The sequence below is a fragment of the Artibeus jamaicensis genome, unplaced genomic scaffold, assembly GCF_021234435.1.
Source record: "Artibeus jamaicensis isolate MK-2021 breed Jamaican fruit bat unplaced genomic scaffold, CSHL_Jam_final contig_467, whole genome shotgun sequence".
Lineage (NCBI taxonomy): Eukaryota > Metazoa > Chordata > Mammalia > Chiroptera > Phyllostomidae > Artibeus > Artibeus jamaicensis.
In genome coordinates, this window is record NW_026521845.1 from 8,117,572 (window position 1) to 8,139,680 (window position 22,109).

Consider the following 22,109-nt stretch of genomic DNA (forward strand, 5'->3'; position numbering starts at 1 on the left):
AGGTGGGCTGCTGCTACACGTTAAGGTAATCTTTCTAATAGCTATTAAAATATGAAGTGACCACATACTTCAACCTAACTTCTGTGGATCTATGTTAGGAAAATAAACATGATGATATTCGTAATAGCCTTACATATCAATACGGTTCAGTACATACAAGGCCCAGTTTCAGTTACTCATTCGTTCAACAAATACTGAACAATGACTATGTTTCTGATACTGGAAAACAGCAAGGCTTTTCATGACATAGCCTCATTTGATCCTCTCAGTGGAATGGTCGTATCATCATCATTGTCGTCATTTTAGATTTGGGATAACTAGAGAGGTGATAAAGACCACATGGCTGGTGAGTGGGGAGACGGGATCTGAATCAGGTACATTAACACCAAAAGCATCAGGTGTTAAGGAACTGCACCCTCAGGCAACTGTTCAAATGTGTATGTGTGTGATTGTGTGTGGTTGTTTATATGTGCCTATTAAAGCAACAGATATAAATACATATTAGATATATGATGTCTTCTATCAAATAACTGCTAATAATAGTGAGATATTAGAGAAAACATGCATGTTCATTAATAGAAACGTGTAAAAGTTTTTGTTGCAGCTATATACCATTGTGCACAATACAGTCATTTTAAATGAGAAGGCACATAACATGAAACGTTGCCCGTGACATTTGGAGGGGAAGTATTTCTTTTTAGAGGACTCAAGAGAGAGCATTTGTGTCATAACTTCATTTTGGGGAAAATTACATTTATAACCTAGCAATGGCCACTAAAATTTTGGAAAGGTATAAAGATAACTGTACCTATCTACGAAAGTAGAAAAATCAACTCTACTTTACAGAATTTTGAATCGTTTGGATTTTCTTGCAATTAATATTTTAATAGCATAAAATAATAATTTTATTTTATAGTACAGTCGATTTTATAGACCATGTGTCAGTAACTTCAAGATAATTCTAAATTTAACTTCTGTTTCTTTTAGTATGTAGTGTGTGTTATCTTCTTAAACTGTATGGCTGTTTTTAGCAGGAAAAGCTATGGAGACCATAAACCCAGTTTATTACATGTCAAATATCATTTCTCAGTTTGTGTCTGATACTCTAAGTCCCACTTTACCAACAGCCCTACAGTGAAATTGAAACCAGAAAAAAAAAGAAAGAAAACACAGCTTATTACATACTGTTCTTAATTTTAAAACTGATCGCAGTAGACACATTCTAATTACAAGTTTTCCCTGGTATAGTGGGTTGAAGTGAGACCCCCCACCCCCAAAATATGTCCACCCACAACCTGTGACTGGAGCCTCATATGGAAAACCGGTCTTTGCAGATGTAATTAAGGATTCCGAGATGAGACCGCACTGCATTAGGATGGGCCCTAAATTTAACCAAGAGTAGTATCCTTAGCAGAGAAGAAAATGAGGGGAAGATGCAGAGGAGAGGGTCATGTGTCTATGGAGGAAAGGACAAGACGTACACAGCTATGAGCCAAGGGGGCCTAGGGGTGTCCAGAAGCTGAGAGAGACACAGACAGACAGACATACAGAGACACAGACAGACGAGAGTAGATTCTCCTTCCTCCAAGGCTGCAAAAGAAACCCACTCTGCAGATCCTGATTCTAGGCCTCTAGCTCAGAACTGTGAGAGCGTCAGGTTCTCTGGCACTAAGCCTCCTCCCACTTTGTGCTAATTTGTTACAGTCATCCCAGCCAACGGATACACCTTCACATTTTAAAATATTACTTCTGACACACTTAGTAACAACATAATGGAATACAATAACTAATTCTCTGAATTCTCTGCAGTCTGAGTCTTACCATTGAAACTCTGTCCTATCCGTGTTGCGCCGGACGCAGAATCTGCAACGGAACCATGTAGAGTCCGTGCCTCAAAGGCGGTATCATCCTCCTCCACCCCATTGATGAAGAAACTGATTTTTGTCTGGTGCACCTGTAAGAAATGACCACCATTACTGTGTTAGCTGCATAACCTTTAAGTTTGCAATAAATACAGTTTAGCAGCCTTAACTTAATTTTCTGTTGCTCCGCTTCCTTCATTTGGAAAGACAGAAGAATTCACTCTAATGACTCAGCGACGTATCTCTGTGTTTATGTAACGAGATATACGCCTGCGTATCGGAGTTTTGGGCTGTGAGGACATCGACCTGAGCATTCACAGGTATATGCAATTGTTTGTGCCATGTGTTTAACAGTTCTGACGGCCACGCTTCCGTAAGCTCTTTGAGGCTATGTTGTTCCTTTAAATACTGGTCAAATGTGATACAGCCATATTTGGAAATAAATGCAAATGAATACAAGAGAGAGAAATATTCAAAACCAAATATTTGTATTGCCTTGTATTTTGATGTCATATATACATACATATATGACATAGAAATAATTCAGTTTAAGCTCTAACACACAGTACTTCCCACAGTACTCTTATTTTCTTAGGTGTTAGTAATTCTCAGCTGTACTCTCCCATATACAGAACTTCTAAAAATTGCCAGTCTTTTTTAGGCTAATTATTTAGGCAACCTAAGAACTCTCTAGACAAGGGCTTAGTAAACTTCCTCTGTAAACAGCCAGAGAGTAATTTTTTTTTTTATTTGCAAGCAAATGATTTTGTGGCTTGAACGACCCAGGTCACAATGGTCCAATTCTGCTGCTGTAACAGGAAGGCAGCTAGAGACCACGTACAAGAGGTTAGTATGGCCGTCTTCCTGTGAAACTTTTATAAAAGCAGGTGCCCGGCCAGATTCAATCTGTGGGGTATAGTTTGGGGACCCCTGGATTACGTCATTCAAAGTTTGACATCCGTGTTTGTGTGATCTCTGAATAGCAATTCAAGGTTTTGTGCAGATTACTTCATACGTGGTATCTCCACGAAATCTTCCGTGATTGCACACTTCTAAATAAACTGAGCGGCAGATTTGACATCAACTGTATTCCCTGCAAATGGTCCCATTGAAGTGTTTGTAAGTTGAATGTAAAAAGAACTGTTGGTACTCTCGGCAAGAGGTTGTGTGCAATGGCAAACTAAGGCTGGTGAGGTGGATGGGGTCCGGAGAGAGAGAGAGAGAGAGAAATTTAACATCCTGCAGTTGAAATCTGAGATGCTAACATTTTAACGAAAATATATCAAGTCATAGCATTCAAAATGCTGGACCATTAAAATGGCCTCACAATAATGGACAGAAATAAACAACCACTCTCCAGCATCTTTAAATCATGGGAATGATGTTCTTAAGAACCCCTTCAAACCTCCCCTTTCTCTAAAATCAAACCAAACCTGGGCACTGGTAATATTAATTCTTCAAAAAGTTTTCCAGTACAGCTTTCCTGCATTCTCTCAACCCGATTCATTTAAACCAGGTTTGTCCTTAAAATCCCCTTTCCCGGTGTTATGTTGTACTTAATTATAAAACAAACCTTCTCTATAAAGACCAAAAATCACACACCCACTTCTGGTAGGTTTGGATACATACTTCTCTGCTGGGTAGCAGGGCCTGTATATTTTTTGCACCCCATTTTTTACAGCCTGTTACTGTCATTTGGTGTTTGACTGTTATCATTATAAAAGATACAGGCTTTTCTACTTTGTTATTTGTAGCATTATCTCATGTTTTACAGCATCTTTGAACAACATGCAGGCACATGAAATATAACTGGCGAAAAGTTCTCGATGGTATTAATGCATAAAAAAGAATGTGGCCCCATCTCCACTGTCCTTACCGAGCCAAAAGCTGATGAACGGCCAATTTCCCTTTATCACATTAGCACAGCCATGAGGGAAACACATTTGTTCTAGTCAGCTACACTAAAGATACTATTACCAATCTAACATATACATGTTTTATATCAGCAGTATTCTCAGAGCATGAGAGAGCCAACCATATATTAACACTAGCATGACAGTTTATTTAAGAAAAGAAAATTGTCTCCGTAGAGGGACAGAAGTTAGAAATGTATGGGGAAAGCTCAGTGTCACCGGTCTAATAAAGGTAATAATTCTTGGGCTTTCTTTATAGCAGGTAACCTGCCTGTGACAGCTGTGTCATATCATTCAAATAAAAATGTTGTCTTTTACAAGTTTAAGTGCACCTTTATTTTGAGTCAGATAGGAAACATGTTTTTGATTTTCTGTGTGTACTGTATTAGATCTATCGTTGGGAGTTCAAGACCTTCTTCTTTCTTTTTTTTCCCTATTTTTTAACAACTCATCACATATTTGCTTAGTGGAAGGATTCAGTGTCACTCACAGTGAATTCTGGAAGGATGCTTTCACTTCGTTGGTGCTTAAAAAAAATGATGTATGATGATCCCAAGCCACTCTGGCCTGTTGTCCCTTCCCCTACCAACCGCCTTTCCATAAATAAGATTAAATCTTCTTTGGTGCCCTGGACCATGTTTTATATTCCAAGACTCTCTAAACTACTTTGCAATTCTGGTTTGGGCGCCCAGCTCAGAGAATCTGGCGAGATGAAGGTGGCCTTTTGCAATAGCTCATTCTGATGATCCCCTGGCTAGTTATTTAGGGGGATAGAAATATATACACTAGAATTTCTGATTTGTGAAGAGAAAGGCTTTCACTGAAGTAAACTCCCCACCTATCTCATTTTCCACCCCATGAGAATTAGAGGAGCTTGTATATGTTGCTTGGTGTGGCTTGAAAGAACAGATTGGCAAAATCAGTAGCAGCTGCGGAAAAGCCTGAACTCTCGCATAAGAGATTCAAAAACACTTTGGAAACAAGAGGTAGGGAAGCAGGACCTTTTCAAGCCTTCCAGCTCAGGGTGTGGTATTTTAACCTTTTTTGGGGTCAGATTTGTGTTCTGGTGATAGAATGTACTCATTCACTTGAATACAAGAATATATTCGATTTAAAAAAAAAATGGAATCCCTGACCATTCTCGTGTGAGTATAATTTAAAAATCCACAAAGTCATACAGCAGATACCTGAGAAGCCACTAAGGGGAAAACATACAATCAAGTCCACCTCGATGACAGTAATTGTCCACACTCACACATCCCATTGTAATGTCAAACCTTTGTCGCTGTTCTACTCTGGCTGGCCACCCACACACAGAAGGAGCTGCCGGTGGATGGGGAAGCACAGACGGAGCATCTGCTCTGACTGCCTCACTTGGGAAAGAGTTTCATAGTTTTCCTGTTACCTCTATCCTCCTGATTTCAATTTAATTCGATAAAGCATCAACCCTGCACTCACATTGGTTCTGAGAGTTACATCAAGAAAAGAAAATCGGGGTCCTTTCTTTCAAGGAGCTTGTACGTATAAAACAGCAGAATAATTTTAATACTGTTTGAATTGCTACAAATGATGATGTTTGTTTTTGATTTAAGTGCTAATGCTTAATGCAGTTAATGGATGAAGTGCTGGCTTTTCAGGGAGCAGTTTCGAGAAGTTACGTCTTGAGCTGTTGATGTGTATGGTATGTAGTATATTTTAGGGTCTCCGTTGCGAGACTTGCCTTCCCTGAATCACTCTCAAGCACCCAAGCATTCCAGCTCTACTCGTGTGGTAGGTCTCATTTTAAAGCAGACCCATTTTAACCATTTTGAATAACACCTTTTTCATCGACTTAACACAAAGTGATTTGGCAACAGATCGTAAATCCAAACTCACTCCCACATTTTGACTGTGAAGAATTCAAACAGAAAACACTGCAATGTGGCCCCAAAGAGACAACTTTATGGAGGAAAAACGTCTTGCACTTCCTGAAATACAAGTGCCTTGAAATAGAATTTTTATTTCTAGATTAAGGAAGAATTTGCATAAAAGACTCGACGATCCCATCTATAATTTTTAAGCATAAGGAAGGCAATGAAGCCTAAAACTTCCACAAGGTTATATTGAAACATCACACGTGTGCTCTAGTCCCCTGCCTGGGAGAGTGTGGGATGCATCTGCTTACCCTCCTAAACCCAAGGCCCCGGGGTCTCCCTCATTCATCCCACCCAATTTTCCTTCTAACCTGTCACCAACAGCCAACGTCAATGTGATCAGTGAGGTTGCCTCACAGTCTTAGGAATGACACAATGCTTCATTCTAGCTCCATGTTTCGCTCAAGCTGTTTCCCTATGGGAATGACCTTCCTGCCACCTTTCACTCACCTACACTTTTAGTATTTTCAAATATATATTCCTCCAATAACCATTATGTGTTTGTAGTTATTAAAAAACCAGCATGTCAAACACTGTTCTAAACGGTTTTTGTGCATATTCATTCTCTTATCCGTGGAACCACCCTGTTGCAGGGTTGTGATTATCTCCATTTTAAAGAAAATGAAGTTGAATCACAGAGAACTGAGAACAAAACCAAACCAAAAGATTGTATTATTCAAGGTCACGTAGAAGGCTGACTGGTGGCAGAGCTTGTTTCCGCCAATTTTAATTAGTCAATACACCCAGTTCATGTTCCAAAGCAACTGTCTAGTTCATTGGACGCATCCAGTGAGTCCGTCCCTGCAGCTCTGCACACTGATGACTGAGGCTTCGAGTCCACTGGACCCTGCGCAGAAGGGTGGCAACCTCAGTGAGGCGTACCGCCCCTTGCCCTGTGCTGGGCACTGTCCCTTGCTCATATCACCTTGACCTCTCAGGCTGCCTCTCTGCAGTGCTCATGTCCCCCACATGAGGACACCCAGGTTTAAGTGCCCCAGTATTATGTTTCTGCAGACTTTGGGAACTCTTTCGTCTTCACATAGCTCTTCCTAATGTATAACTGAACTGAAAGCTATCCCCTTATAACCTCAATGCCAAAGCCAAAGCTCTGGCTCCTGACATCTCACTAAACAATCCCTCCACCTGTTCCAGGAAGACGCTTACACAGGTGCAAAGAAAAGTGATGTCCCTCTCCTCCTGCATCCTCTTCAGGATAAATGCGTTCTGCAGTGTTTCAACTATGACATGGTTCTGGGTCTCTCTCTCCTTAAAATGTGGCTCCAAAAACACTAGAATCTCCACATGGGGTCTGACTTGCCAAATTAAAATGGGATTAGCACCTTAATCTAATCCAAGATTGCCTGAGATTTTTGGCAATGACATCAGGTGGCTGAAACTGATAAACTGAGCAGAGCTATTTGCTCAAGTACTTACATCACTGCTAAAGCAAACCTACCCCATCTCGTACATATGCAGCGAAGTTTTGTGGACCCGAGGACAGGAATTTATATTTATCCACGCTACGTTTCCTCTTGTTAGATTCAGCCCATTGCTCCAGGCTGTCAAAATCTTTTTGAATGCTATGTCTGTCATCCGATATATTTACCATCCTCCAAGATTTGTGTCATTTGCAAATTTGATGAGCGTGCCTTATGCGCCGGGCAGATGCTCAATAAATACTAACTGATTGATTGGCTAATTGATACTCCAAAAATAAAACCGCCAGCACAATCTACACCCTGTTACAATTCTAAGCAGTAAAAAGGCACCATTCTTTAACAGATAAAACAGGTCAAAGTGACCTTGTTCACTAATGGTCTTCATATAATTATTTCATCATAAGTACACTCTAGTATTAAATGGCCTCTAGTAAGCAATATTTATACAAACAATACAAAAAAACAGTTGAGGCAGAAATTAATCACATGGGTTGCCTGTCCCCAATGCCAGTTTGAATCCCTGAACAGCACTTACAGCTTCTTTTGCTTTGACAATATGAAAGATGCGACAGAAAAATGACTTCGTACACAGGTACCACCCTCAAAGGTTTTTCTAGTTTGTTTTTGTTTCCTATTTTCACTTCCCATGAGCCCACAGATGGGATTTCAACACTCCCTCCTCTTCCTGGACCTTCATCTCCCCAGGTGCCCTCCCTATCTCTTCCCCACATACACTTTTGGTTTTCTTTCTCTGAGCAACTTGGCTGAGCCCGGCCCATGAAGGGATCTGTGTATCACATTTTCACACTATGCATGATGCTGTGGATTTGCTATTCTCCCCTTGCTATCTATTAAAGCTCTCCATATATTACAGCTCCCTACAAACAAGCATCCAGTGCAATCCATCTCTAAAAATTTAATACAGAAGTGCAAGTCATTTTCCTTGTCCTGACTCAACTGGATATGAAACTCTCATGGCCAGTTCTTCCCAAACTACTAAATTACTCTTCTTCTCCCTATTTTTTTTAAAAAGCTATTACTTTACCATACAGATGATGGAAAATCTGCCAAAGGTCTGATTTATTATTGGTTTCCTAGGTAATAAGGATATAGATCCAAACTCTTTCTGTAGATGCTGAGAATCCAGGGGTCCTACTTTGAAAATGGATCCACAGCCCACTCACCATTCACTACCTCTTCTGCTACTGCTCCAGTCCAAACCACTGCCACTGTCTCCCCCAGGTCTCACACTGGCCTCCCTGACATGATTTGTAGACCCCCCAGACAGCAGCCCACAGGTCCTTCACCACCACAGAAGGTGATCACATCACTCCTCTGCAGAAAGACCTCCAGTGAGTTCTCACCTGGAGTAAAAAGCGTTCTACAACACCCTACCCAACTGGACTCCTCGTGGCCTCCAGCTTACTTCCTGCTAAGATAGTCCACACTCTGCTCCATCTAAACTTCCATCTTCACATGTTTCGGGCACTTACTTTCCTCAAAGTCTTTGCATTTTCCTATTCCCACTCCTTGACATCATTGCCATAGACACCTGCTGGCTTATTCCCTCATCCCCAATTAGATAATTCTTCAAATTGTCACTTTACCAAAACTTCTCCCAGCTATGTGATCTAGAATGATAGCCTGCAATCCTTGCCGATCCCCACCTCGTACAATTATTCTCTTTGTCCTCACCTAACATGTTGCATATTTTATTTACTTTTCTGTTTTGTTGTTAGTCCCCTTTCCCCACCTACAATATAAGTTCCATAAGAAGAGGTTTTTCTTTTTCTTTTGCTGTTTTATTCATTGATGTTCCCTCATTTCCCACAAGAATAGTAGTAGCAACTGTTAGGAACTCATTAAATCTTCATCTAAACCACCTCCAGAAGGATGAATAGGAATTAACAAAGTACGGAAGCGGTAGAAGAGAGGGAATAAGTCAGTTGTAGGAAAAGAATAAAACACAACAAACGAGAAAATGAGAAGATGTTTTGAAGTCACCCCAAGTCTTTCATTTATGCTGATCAATCCCCACCCACTCTGTTCATTTTTCTTTCTTTTAAGGTGTTGAATTTTTTTTAAAAGATTTTGTTTACTTACTTATAGAAAGAGGGCAAGAGACAGAGAAAGAGAGGGACAGAAACATCAATGTGAGGTTGCCTTTCACATGCCCCCTACTGGGGACCTGGCCCACAGCACAGACATGTGCCCTGCCTGGGAATCGAACCAGCAAACCTTTGGTGTGCAGGCCAGCACTCAATCCACTGAGCCATACCTGACAGGGCATTTAAGCTGCTGAATTTAAATTTGCCTTTCTCACTTTCCCCCCAATCTGTGCCTGTTTTCAAAGTCTCTTTAAATTGTAGAGATAAAGTTGCATACGATTAAGTCAAACCATTGCCTGGGGAAGGATAATAGAAATGGTGGGTTTCTGTTTATACCATTCGAGAGATGTGAGCTCACTTGTGACCCGAAGTCAGAAGGGTCGGCAATCAATCAATCCCTCCACGTACATGGATATATAGGAAATCATTCTGTGTACAGTCCAAAAACTGTACTTTGTGCCACTACTCAATCGACATGTTAAAGATCCTGAGCAGTAATTTATGAGTTGAAATGGAGCCCTGCTATATGAACAGAACAGAGGCAAAACACCCACTTACATTGTTACACTAGTTATTCCTACTAAAACCTTCTACCAGGCCAACATAGTTCATTGAATAGTTCATGGGTTATTTATTAATTTTATGTCCCTCAATGAAGTACATCGTTCTCCATAAATACCTATCTTCCAGTTTTCCTGTGTCCTCTTAGATTTTTCTCAGCATTAATAGTACTAAACAAAATGTATTTAAAATGTTCTATAAACTATTGAAGAAGAGTCACTTTAGACTCAAGGAAAAAATGGGAATCTCTTTAACTTCCTTCAGAGGATTGTATTAGCAAACCTGAGGAAAACTGCTCTGCCTTTGCAGACATTCTGGAACTGAGAATAAGCCACAAGCAGGGATCTTCGTTTAGAGCTGGTTCTCTCTACCCCAAAGCTGGTGAGATAGTAACTGGCTAAGTGGATGTTTCTCCATCAGTCATGGAGAAGCACTCACACATTCAACTTGGTGTTGACAAAAACCATGTCAGTAACAAACAGGCATTCTTCTAAGGCAAGAATGAAGTCAGCCCTAAAAAACAACAGCAGCTCTTTATGGGTCAAAGGCAGAACATGTAGCAAAGTTAGTTTCCTTCCTTTTACCCCTTCCACAACGGCAACAAAAACCAAGACGGGATTATCAATTCAGGGAAAGTGAATGCATGTCTTGGTTTACATCTGGAGAACTTTGAACTAGCAATTTGATTACCAAATTCAAGTGGTGCTCTTGAAAATAATATTTACTTTGTCTTTTTATCATTCATATTTATTCAGTTCAATTCTTACATATTTCTTCCCAACCCACTGTCTCCCAAGGAAGCAGCAGCTGTCAAAAAAATCTTTTAATGTGATGGCATAGTTAGAAGAGTTCATCTCTTTTTGCAGTGCCTGAATTAGCCTCTCCAAAGGTTGACAGGCCTCGGGGGTGTAAGATCCAGAATAAAAACACTGAGTGGGGGAAACAGTTGCATGTCGATTGTGCTTATTAAAGAAAAGCAATGCATTTGTAACTGCTTTTTGCATGTCTTCAGAAAAAGCAAATCAAGAACCAAGGTGGATATGAAAGAGAGAAATCACTCAAAGAATGACTGGAGTTATAATATCTAATATCGAAAATCAACCCAGTATCTAATGTCCCTCACCTAACACCTACTGCTCCATGTTACTTCCCTCGGGCTTTGGATCTCTCAATATTTTTAACAATGAACGTTGGTGTGAGTTACCATATTTCCCCCACCAGGAAAATATAATTAGGTAGTATTTTAGTTTTGCTCTACTTTGTACAACTTCATCTATGTTATTTAAACACTTGATTTGAGTTGAGATTTAAGGACTTAGGAGACTTTTTTTCCCCTATCACAAGTCATCGGGATGAAAGGATGTAGTTTGTTACTGTCGCTCAAATCTCAGCGTATCTATTGCTCCCTCAGAGACCCTTCAATACACAAATAGGGCTAAGTAATCATGTAATAATTTTCTACAATGTTACACTATTTTAATTCTTTGGACACTACTTCCTTCTCAGTGTATCTCTTCTTTATGTAGGGTTCCGCCCCCCCCATTCCAGGCCTTACTACACACATGTGTGCATGCCCTTGTACACACACACAAACACACAATAGCAGCAACTCTGAGCAGTTCACTGCATTAGTCTAGCATGGAGCACGGAGTCCCTTTGATTTGCAGGGATGTCTTTCTGCAACTCGAACATAGCGTTTCTACTATCTATAACTTTCCCTCGCCCGCTCTTTCAGCTTTCCCCTCTGAAACTCCTACCAGGAAGTTGCTGGATCTGCCTGTGGCCGTGTTTCCACTCACCATGGACCGCGTCCAGCAACTGAGAACAAGAGTAGATCTAGCAGGTCTGCAGTTGCACTAACTTTCTCAGCATGGGACTCCCTTTGTCCCTATTCCATCAGCCTCCTTCCCTAGAGTTCACGCCTGTGCTGCAGACTGAGGCCCAAGGTCTCCAAAGCCCAATGCCTGACCATGGGGAGAGCATAAGAAGCCGACCCAGATGGTCACTTCTAGTGCTGTGGACCGAGTGCTGTCCCTGGCACTCCCTCCACAGTCCCCTGCCCTCAGAGTCTCTCAGCTCTGTGCGCACAAGCACCCAGTACTCAGTGTTCCCAGCTGCCATGACTTGGCTCGGCCCTGTGTGCTCTGGGTTGCAGTTTCTTTCCCAATCTCATCTTGTATGCTTCCCCCTTCCACACATCCCTGCAACCAACGTCCTCACAACTGCATCGTTCTCTCTACCTTGCCGTAGGAGCATTTTCAGTCGTTCGGTGAAAAATCTGATTAACCGTGAGAAATGAACTTTAAGAAATAAATACAAGGGCCTTCCTCATAATGCACTTGAGATGGCAGGATTCCGCTCTCCCATCCGGCTTTCACACTCGCCTGACTCAGCATCTGACTCATTCATACCATTAGACCGGCAGGTGACGGCCAGTTGTCAACAGGCCTCTCAAGGATGTCGCTGAGGAACTAGAGACTTACAGAGGGAGAGAGTGTCATCCCATCAGAATCCAACCATTTCACCAGTTGACCTGAAGGCTAGAGAGGTTCTATTTCTCTAAGGAAAACAGAACAATTGGAAAGCTTGAGGATCCAATCAAATAAATCACATTTACCTCCCAAGAGGGCCACACCACTTGTGAGCTAACCGGACTCTAGAAGGAATGTATATATATTTTAATGGACAAGCGTAGCACAGGACACTGCCAAGAAACACCAAAAAGATGAATGAAATGGAAAAAGATGAATTAACTGGACCAAGGAGCCACACAGACAAACTGCATCTTACTCCCAATAACACTGGATAGGAACTTTGAATTCAGCACTGTCATTTAAAACCAGATATTTGTGGAATTAAGGGGAGGACTGATAAGGAATTCCAGTTTTATCTCCAGTTTTCATTAATAGCCTCCAATGCAGAGTCAGTCTGTGAAGTGCCATCTGTAGGTGACAACGAATTAATAGGTATTGCCGAAGTCACTAAAAAACAACATCCAAAATGCAAGATGTTGGGTTTTGATCAGGAATAGAGTATGAGAAACACTCTATTTAAGTGGAAGGTCATGGAGAACACATATTTGAAATAATCTCTCTTTCCAAGTATCTGAAAACGCTTATAACTGTTACTATCCCTGTCTCCAATTTACTGGTAGCAACAGTATTTCAGACACCAGGCGGAATACAGAGCCAGAATCATAAAAATGCAGAAATCAGAAAGGCCAGATGCAGAAAAAGAAAAAAGCTTGAGGATTTTTTTTAAAAAAAGGGGAGTGGTGCTACTGTTCACATGTTTCTTCCTTGATATGAAAAATAAAGAAAATGTGTTATTTTAAGGAAACTCCAGTTATCCTCATGGCTGTAACAGAGTTCAGAAAAGGCTCAGTTTGAGGACATCTGTGGATAGGAAAGAAAATGATGGGATTCAGTGTGGCATAAAATACAAGAGAGGAAAACAGGATCCGCAGTTTGGTCCCAGTTATGATTCAGATGGAAGAAAGACTAATGCATTTGAAGACCAGATAGTTCAGAGACATGGAAATGCAGCACAAAAGGGAGTCATTAAGGGTCTGTGTTTCGAGCGAAGGAACACGAAAACTTAGACTATTACTACTTGAGGTTTTGCGACAGCACCCTGGCAACATAAATTTAGGGATTGGAGATTCTATAATCATGAGTATAACAATAATAGTAGGAGCTGTGGTTGTGAATGTGGTCTCGTAGTAAATGTGTAAAGTGAGAAGTGCATAGTGTCAAGCAAGGAGCCTGCGTGGAAGAAGAGAAGCTCTCGAAAAGAGGTTGGAGGTGAGAGGACCATGTTGATGGATAACTTCATTATAGTATCTCCAACCTTTTATGCAACTTGGAGATAAAAGGAATAAACTGATCTTATAGAAAAAAACAATCAAGAAATAAACTCAAAGATATAATAAAGATCAGCATTTAGTGATTAAAAACAGTAATCTGAATATTTAGCACAGAAGACCTTACCCCGCACCCAGAAAAACAATCAAGATTAACACCAAGATAGTCCTGGGAGTTCAAGGCTGAAGAAAGGAACCCATAAGAGTCCTCCACACTCCAAAGTGAAACGGAACACCCAGGGTGAGAAAGAATTCTCGAGCTCATCTCAGATTTCGCTCAGAAACATGAGGCAGTGTATTAAAAGCTCAGAAATGAAAGGGAATATGAGAAATAATGTTCATCTGCATCCAGGTCACTGTTCACAGGTACAGCCATGAGAAGGACACCCTCGACGCTGCCAGGGCTCAGAGGGTGCGTCACCAGACACGTTCTCTTTCAGAAAACAGGAGTAGAAGACTCCATTTAAATCAAGAAATTATATATGTATGCTAGAAAAAGAATGCTTCAGGCGTACTAAATTCATATACATATATAAAACTTATCAATAAGAGTTGTAAAAATGTTATTACAATGCTTGAAGTAAAAGGATCACTATGCTGGTATAAAGATTTTGCTACAATGTTTTGTGATAAGTATTCTTATTTATTCTAACAAAAACTGGAGGCAGGAAGAGAAAGAAAGAATTGGAACAACTGTGTGATACCTCACTCGCCTCCTTATGGGAGTCAACATACATTGACATACCTAACATGTATGTTTTGAAAATTACAGGTTTAAGTTATTTCTTACGTAGATTTTAAGAATGATCACTAGCATAAATAAAACCAAGTTTAATCCCTTCCAAATTACCAGAGGGAAGCCACTGCTAATATATTAATATGTCTTAGTAATTATAGAAATGCAAGCCCCTTCATTTAAAAAGGTAGTAATGGATAGGTGTTACTCAGAAGAAAACAACACATATGGCTGTTTGAAACCTAGATAAGGTAAGATGTGCAGAATTTAGGGTAAGAAATGCAAGATAAAACAAGAATGCGGTAATGTCACTTTACCCATCAGAATGGGAAAAATGGGAAAAAAATAATTTCCTGTACCAATAAGAAATTGAGGAAGAGCCACGATGAATCAATTGCTTTTGGTAGGAGTCCTCATTAGCCACAGGTCTTCTGAAGGCAATTAGTCAATACGCACCCAAACCAAAATTATGCACACCGTCTGAACCCACAACGGGGCCACTGGAAGGACTTTACCCTAACGCTGCATGGAAACCGGCTCCAGACAGAAATCACTAATTTATAATGGCCTCCGTCCACGCACTTCAGTTATAGTCTACAGTCTATGCAACACGGCAGCTGGGTGAACGAGCTCAGGGTGAGTGGGGCTTGGAGTCAGCACAAGGACAAGGAGAAAGGAAGTAAAGCAAATGGTTAAAAGGTGACATGGGAGCCACCTTCCTGTGGCTGCTCTGGACATGAAAGATGTGAACTCAGAAGAGACGCAAATCTCTACAGCCTTAATTTAGTTGGCAGTCAAAGTCATCGTTTTGGGTAGATGGCATCAGAAAGAGGGCTTTTAGTGTGACAAGGTGTGGGGTGAAGAGGAGAGGATGCAAGGCTACCTGCTCTTTGACTAAAAGGTGATGTTGATGTGGAGAAACACTAGCATCAAGGGGGAACTTTTCTTATTCTGGGGGGAGGGGGTGCTCAAGTTTGTAGCACTTACAAAAAAATGAAGCTGGTATTGAAGAAAGTGAAACACCTAGTTAACATGAGCTTTAGAAGTAATGTTTCTTTTCCATCCAGAGAGAGAGAGAGAGAGAAACATCACCATCGCATCTCCACCAGCTCCCAGCACTGAAGCGGGTGAGAAACAAATGAACAAACACCCTCCACTTGAAAGGGGGTTTGGAATCAGGGTCCTTGGAAACCCAGGGCTTGAAGACCTGCTGACCGAGGGTGGGAAGTGCACACAAGGTGCCTTATGAACAGGCCACTCCAGAATAACATCACTGTCCAAATGTGGAAGAGGGAAGCAAAGCCAGGAAGGGCAGAGCAAGAATGGAACCAGCACCTGCGAGAAGACACATCATCATTTACGGATGGCGAAGGATGCAGGGGTCACTGAGCCTGAGGGATTAACTGCTCCAAACTTCCCTGGAATTCTGGGTGGCAGCAGTTTGCGCTAGCACAGGTAGAGTCAAACTACCTTTCTTTTTAAAAAATAAAGGACTATTTTAATCAGATTCCTTCTTTGTTCAAAATTTCTGATTGATTTCTGTCTAAAAATCACTTATTTTTTTTTTTAGAGAGAAAGGATCTAAAGGAGAAAGAGAGAGAGAGAAACATCAACCAGATGCCCCGCCCTGGAATCCAACTGACGACCGTTCACCTTGCAGGACAACACTCAACCCACTGAGCCACCCTGGGCAGGGCTCATTTGATGCTTTTGATGACTGAATGCTCTTCTCAACTTCATTCCATTTTCTCTCATCAAGCACCAATCTCCCTTCAGGTTTTCTTCTTTTTATGTTCTTGCACAAAACCTACTCAGGGCCAATGTGACCACTCTTTCCTAACTATTCCATGAATAATCTAACTGTTGGGCCTTCCCACTTCCCTGCCCCAAACCTGGAATCCTCTCTCCATTTCTGCCTCTTGACAACTTTTTGATCCTCAAGGTCCAGGTTACATTCTCTATAATCCATGAAGCTTCACCACAATCAGGAGATATGATAACTTAACTCTCAACAACTACAATAACTTGTATGCATTACTCGATAAATGTTATCATTACAGTGTCTTATCTCTTCCACTAAGTTTCTTTTACCAACATTCTATTATTAGTTTTGTTATTTCCAAACCTCTTCTTGCACACAGAGTCCAATTTGAAAAGCAAATAACATTGCACTTCCCAACAGCACAGAACAGTAAGAAGAAAATGCAAGTAATTAAAAAAAAAGCATCTGCTGACTATGCTCCTAACTTCTAGGTGGATCTTGAACACCAATTCCACCATTTTGCTTCTCAGATGAAAAATGTAATTCACAGCTTGAAAATTCTGATAGGTCAAGGTCATAAGGTCATTAAGTGAATGGTTTAATTACTTTTTACAGAGGAGAAAACAACGCAAGGTATGAATGATCCGGAATGTGTAAACTTCGTACTTCTATGAATCTAACGGAACATAATTTGGGAAAGACAAAACTAAAAATAAGCAGAATAAGAAACACTTATAAAATTCATATTAACTCAATAAACTGTTTACAGGAGAAAACAGTTAAAGACATCACTTAGCACCCCTACATTGGGTTGTCTTTGGCTAATGAGTAATAAACATCAATGGCAATACCATGTGGCAGCCAAACAAACTCTGGAACCTATTTTTGACAATTTAGTTTGCACTTTGCATTTCCACAGGGTAGTTTGACATAGCCATCCTGATTAAAGAAAATCTTTCAATACAGACCAAAGTTTTCTGCGTGGTAAAACTACCCGACACCAATACTGTGGCATTTACCATTCTCTTCAGCTGCAGGACACTTTGTAACTATGGGACAGGATGAATTGGGGCAAAAAAGTTGCTGGAATACAGTCTGTAGTCTCCCAGTGGGTCACAGTGCTTTGCCAAGTAATGAGGCAAGTGTTGGCTATGTAGTAAATTTAGTACACAAACACGGAATCTACTAAGTGCTCAATAAATACCCTGTGCAAATCCTCGAGTGTTAAAATCTGTTTTAAAGCAACCTTTCCATACTGGGCCACAGGGTTTCCAATGCCCTAGGGCAAGAGAGTCAGAAGTGAAGGACCTTATTTTAACATTTAGCCTCAAAGGACGGCTCCGCCCACCCTCCCTCTTGCTCCCCTCCCCACTGGGACAGTCTGAATCAGGGACGAGGCAGAGCTCTGGTAAGGGAATTCTACTCAAACACCTCGCTGGGCAGCATCGGGCTCTCCTGAGCCTCTAACCTCCTCTCTTGTCTGAACCCCCTGAGAATCAAGCCTGTGTCCCATAGTACCTAGTTGGTTAAAGAGCAGTAATGAGAAGGGGGAAAAAGCCATTGCCAAGAACTAATTTCGGCACCTTCTGGAATGACCCAGTTGCCTGCCTCTTTTCAGCTCAGAGGAACACAACTCTATGAATTTAACTCAGTGAAATTATAATTATTATCATTTCCAGAAAAATCCACTTTCATATGAGGCAAAGGTATCCAAAAGGTATCTCCAATGTGACAAGCCAATAGAGCAAGTACTAATAATAAACAGGATGGTTTTAATGTCTCCCTTTTTGCAGGGGGCTAGCTCTAAAGCAATGCTGAAGGACCTCCTCCTCAAGGCTTTTCTCTTTCATTGGGAATCCACCAAATGTGGGTCTTTTGGTTCTGCCACTTTGTGGTTTTGCTGTGAGGAATCGACTAACATGGTTGTTTTTGTAGTTTTGCAATTAAAGAAAAAATGTCCCTGTTTGCATCTTCATACTTTAACTTAACATGGAAAATGGCAACGACACAAAGGGATTCCCAATGATATAAGACATAGAAGATGACTTTTTACGGTGAACATAGTGAACAAGAAAACCTATCACTTTTAACAGAAAAGCAGCTTTCTGGACCTGTCACAAGGCATTTGCACAGGGAGGGTTCTCAGCCCCAAATGCAAACGGCACATTAACAGAGACAAGAATCAAAGGATAACACGGGAGGATCAGTGATGCTGCAATTCATCTATGTACCACGGGGCAGTCCCACTGCAACTCCTCAGCTGCCCAGGGTCCTGCCCAGAATCCTCCTGCTGCTTTTTCTGGGAGGAAATGCCTGCCTTTTGTAACCTGTTAGGCAGGACCTTCCTCACTTCCCAACAAGTGTCGTTCATTGAAAGGGGTATTGAAACTCCGAAATCTAAAGGCAAATCAGGTTTAATGTTCTAGGACACATTTTCACAAGGCTAGCTGCGAGCTGCGATTGCAGGATAAGGATGAAGAAGTAGACACAGAGCAGAGTAAAAGAGTTAAGAAGAACTATGGGCCCATTTCTTGAGCATCTATTACAAGTAAAATGAGGGAAAGTTTCTTGGATGCAATTGACCAGTTTATAACTGCATGCTTTAATATAAAAGTCTATAAATTCCAAGGCTTCCCCCTCTACCCATGCCCACATACATAGGGATAATATTGAGGGGAAAAGAAAAGGTGAAATAAAGTCCTGTGAATACCATTTAAGTCATAAGTAAACTAAACGAACACTATCATTTGTTGATCTCCTGATGTTTTGTAACTCAGCTATTATTTACAACACAGAGAAATGGCAAATCGCTCATTAAGGGAAGTAAGGGATTAGTCCTTCTATGATAAAAGAATTCATCCAAGTTGGCCCAGGGTACTTGTGCACTAACAGGTAATAATTCTTCACACCCAAACACTTACATCACATTTCTCCAAGGAGTGCACTTACTAAACAGGACTTTTCTAATTATTATAAAACTGTTCTAATCTTGAATCTCACATTTAAGGAGAAAATTCTTAATCAGACAGTAACTTCTTAACCTGCTTCCTTGGCTCCTCTTATAAACTCTCCATTAATTTTGCGCTAAAAAGATTTATAGCTGATGGAACAGAAAGTAAAACGCACACCTTAAATAATTGGCCTGTTTTCTTCAATTTGAAAACAGTCACATCCCTAATGAGAAAAGGATAATATTTCTAAATGCGCCACAATCTTGCCTCCAACACATTTTAATTTACAGAGAACCGTTTTTCTCTATATCTTCCCATCAGGACCAATGGGAATCATTTAGGTTTTATTTTAAAATATAGCCCAGCACTTCTATCTAACACTCAAGTATCAGGTGGACAAAATAATGGTGACTTCCATTTATATCTCGCATCTCACTGTCGGTACATTTACCAGCTGTCAGTAAAAAGGAAAAAATAAAAAGAAATTGACTGTCAGTTTTAAAAAAAAAAGAGTAAGGGATACAAGTAAATATGGAGAAAACACTTTAAAAATATCTTTTTCTCAACGTTAGCATGAGTGTTTCCCCTTTGGGAAATGCATAACCACATGATTTTAACTGTCCGATGTCTTAAAACTGCAGATTCCAGAAAAAGATGGAAACACATGAGAAAAACATGTTTTGAACTCCCTGTGTCCCAGCTACAGTGAGTCTGATGCAAACACCTCATTAAGTAAAGCATTCTCCGGCTGGGCAGTGTTATTTGTACAGGACAGGACAGAGGAGACTTAGGCTCAGAAGAGAAGATGCCTGTGTCCTTTAAATTTCCCAAAAAGAATCTCCATGAACTTAACATGAATGAAAAGTTGAGAATTTAATACCATAATATGAATGAATTCACACTGTAACCACACCTCTTCCTGAACCCAAGTCTTAATTATTTTTCCACTCGAACCAGAAATGGTGCAGTTTTTTTTACAGTGTGTTGGGGCATATGCATTGTATAGTTCAGTGAAAATATTTCAGAATATGTTCTTTAAGTCATATTCATTTCAAAAAGCTAAATATTTTAGAAATGGATAATTCTCCACCTATACCTTGAAGAGAACGGGTGAACCAAAATGCCAACAGCAGATAAACTAACACTGATACGGCAAACAGACGTGGGTATCTTTTCTTGGTATTCACAATTACACACCCAATTTTGAAGACTAAGTTTTGAAAAAGATGGAAGAATTCTCCCACCACTTGGGCAATTTCACATTTTCATGTTGCAGCTGCTCATCAAGGTGATGCTCTAAAATTACTAATTACTAATTGGATCTAGTACAATGAAAGCCGGATGAATGCAAGCTATTTTTATGAGAACAATGCAACTGAATCCTTATAGCATTCTGTCTGCAGGTAACAAGTGGACTGAGGAGAACATCAGCTGTAAATACATTTAAATATAGCTTTACACATGCAGGAGTAGGGAAGGTAAAAACAGAATATGAAATAAACATTAGGCATCAACTCTGAGCTCACTGTCAAGAGTACGCCCAAGCTTCTAACCACAGAGTTCAGCTGAAGGTAACTATCTGTCAAATGTAATCTGTGCAAGTGAATATGCTTAAGCTGCTGCTATGAATCAACCAAAATTGCTTTGGTCTTATTGACATTCAATTGCAAGAGGTTGCAGCTCATCCAGTCCAATAGACAGCCTGACAACACCCCGAGTACTTCCAGTGACAGAAAGCTTTAAATAGAGATGCAACTATCATCAAAATACACATGGAACTAAACTTTATGAGCCTTCAGAGCATCTTCGGAAATTGGTCAGTCAGTCAGCAGCTGGTCATAGATGCCCCAAGATCTCATCTCATTCCTCTGAACATCTGCCAGCTTGCTCAGCTAACAAACCATTCTTAATGTTTAAAAAAGAAATGAATATAAGTTTGATTGGCAGGTGAAGCCCTCCTGGATTAGGATGAGTTTCCGTGGCATTGTGCTTAACCCCACATCCTCACGTAGCAGACGTGCCTTTTATCTTTCCTCCCATTTGAGACTTGCCCCCAACACATCTTAATAAATGATAACCAGGCACACAGGAAGAACTCCAGAGGGTCAGTGTTAGACAATGCCTTGGAGATATTTTTTGACACATATTGAGTTTGCACCAACGTTGGTGCACTGTGTTACACCAACAGCAGAACTAAGGTGAGCGGGGTGAAGTGACGTGCTTAGAGTTGTTTCCCCTTGGGCACTGTGACCTCTGAGGCAGATTCTACCAGTGCCCACGTGCTTTTGCTCCAGGTCTTAATTCTATATTGCACAGAGTCCTGACCCATTCCTTTGCTGTCTGTGATTATCTTCAAGGAAGAAAAAATAATTGTGTAAACTTCCCAACCATTTGTGACATTCTGCTCCCCTCTGTTAAACATCCCCCATCTCTCTGCGTCTCATCTGTGCCTTCTGCACAGGGTCCCGATAAGATGACACTTGGAAAACCCTTGACCCAGCAGGAAATCAACACACATAGATGGCTGGAATGATAACTTAATTTTTTCAATGTTATGTAAGTACTGTCCCATCCAAGAACTTCAGTCTAACAGAAATTGCACACTTAAAGACAAGTCTCTGTGGGGCATAAGGACAGATACAGAACTTTCTACTTTATATTTTAAAAAGAAAGAAAATCAATCCAGAATGTAGCAGTTTCCGGAATTCTCATGCTAGTTCCTTCTCTAGAACCTTCTTCATTTTCTCTCGTGGGATCTTCATCACTTCCCTCAAGAGTGACCTTGACCTATGGGGCTACATGGAAATAGTTGGCAGTGCGACATGAACTTTAAAAGAGCAGGATGGTAGATGAAAGTATATACGTAGTAAGAGCATGTTATACTTAGAACGATGTAGAATATGCACAGAAAAGAATGGTGGAAATTGCATTCACAGGACAGCAAAGTTATTGGAAGGGCTTGCTTGGATTTCTCTTTCCTTTTCTCTTATTTTTGTTCTAAA

At 40.6% G+C, this 22,109-nt stretch overlaps 1 protein-coding gene across 1 annotated transcript in view; it reads right to left on the reverse strand.

The window, feature by feature from the left end:
* The window catches only part of USH2A (usherin), a 505,359-nt gene that overhangs the window by 466,435 nt on the left and 16,815 nt on the right, over nucleotides 1-22,109 (reverse strand). Inside the window, exon 3 of the mRNA XM_053667304.1 lies at nucleotides 1,822-1,954. Within this exon, the coding sequence (XP_053523279.1) occupies nucleotides 1,822-1,954 (133 nt within the window). The remainder of the gene's footprint in view (nucleotides 1-1,821; nucleotides 1,955-22,109) is intronic.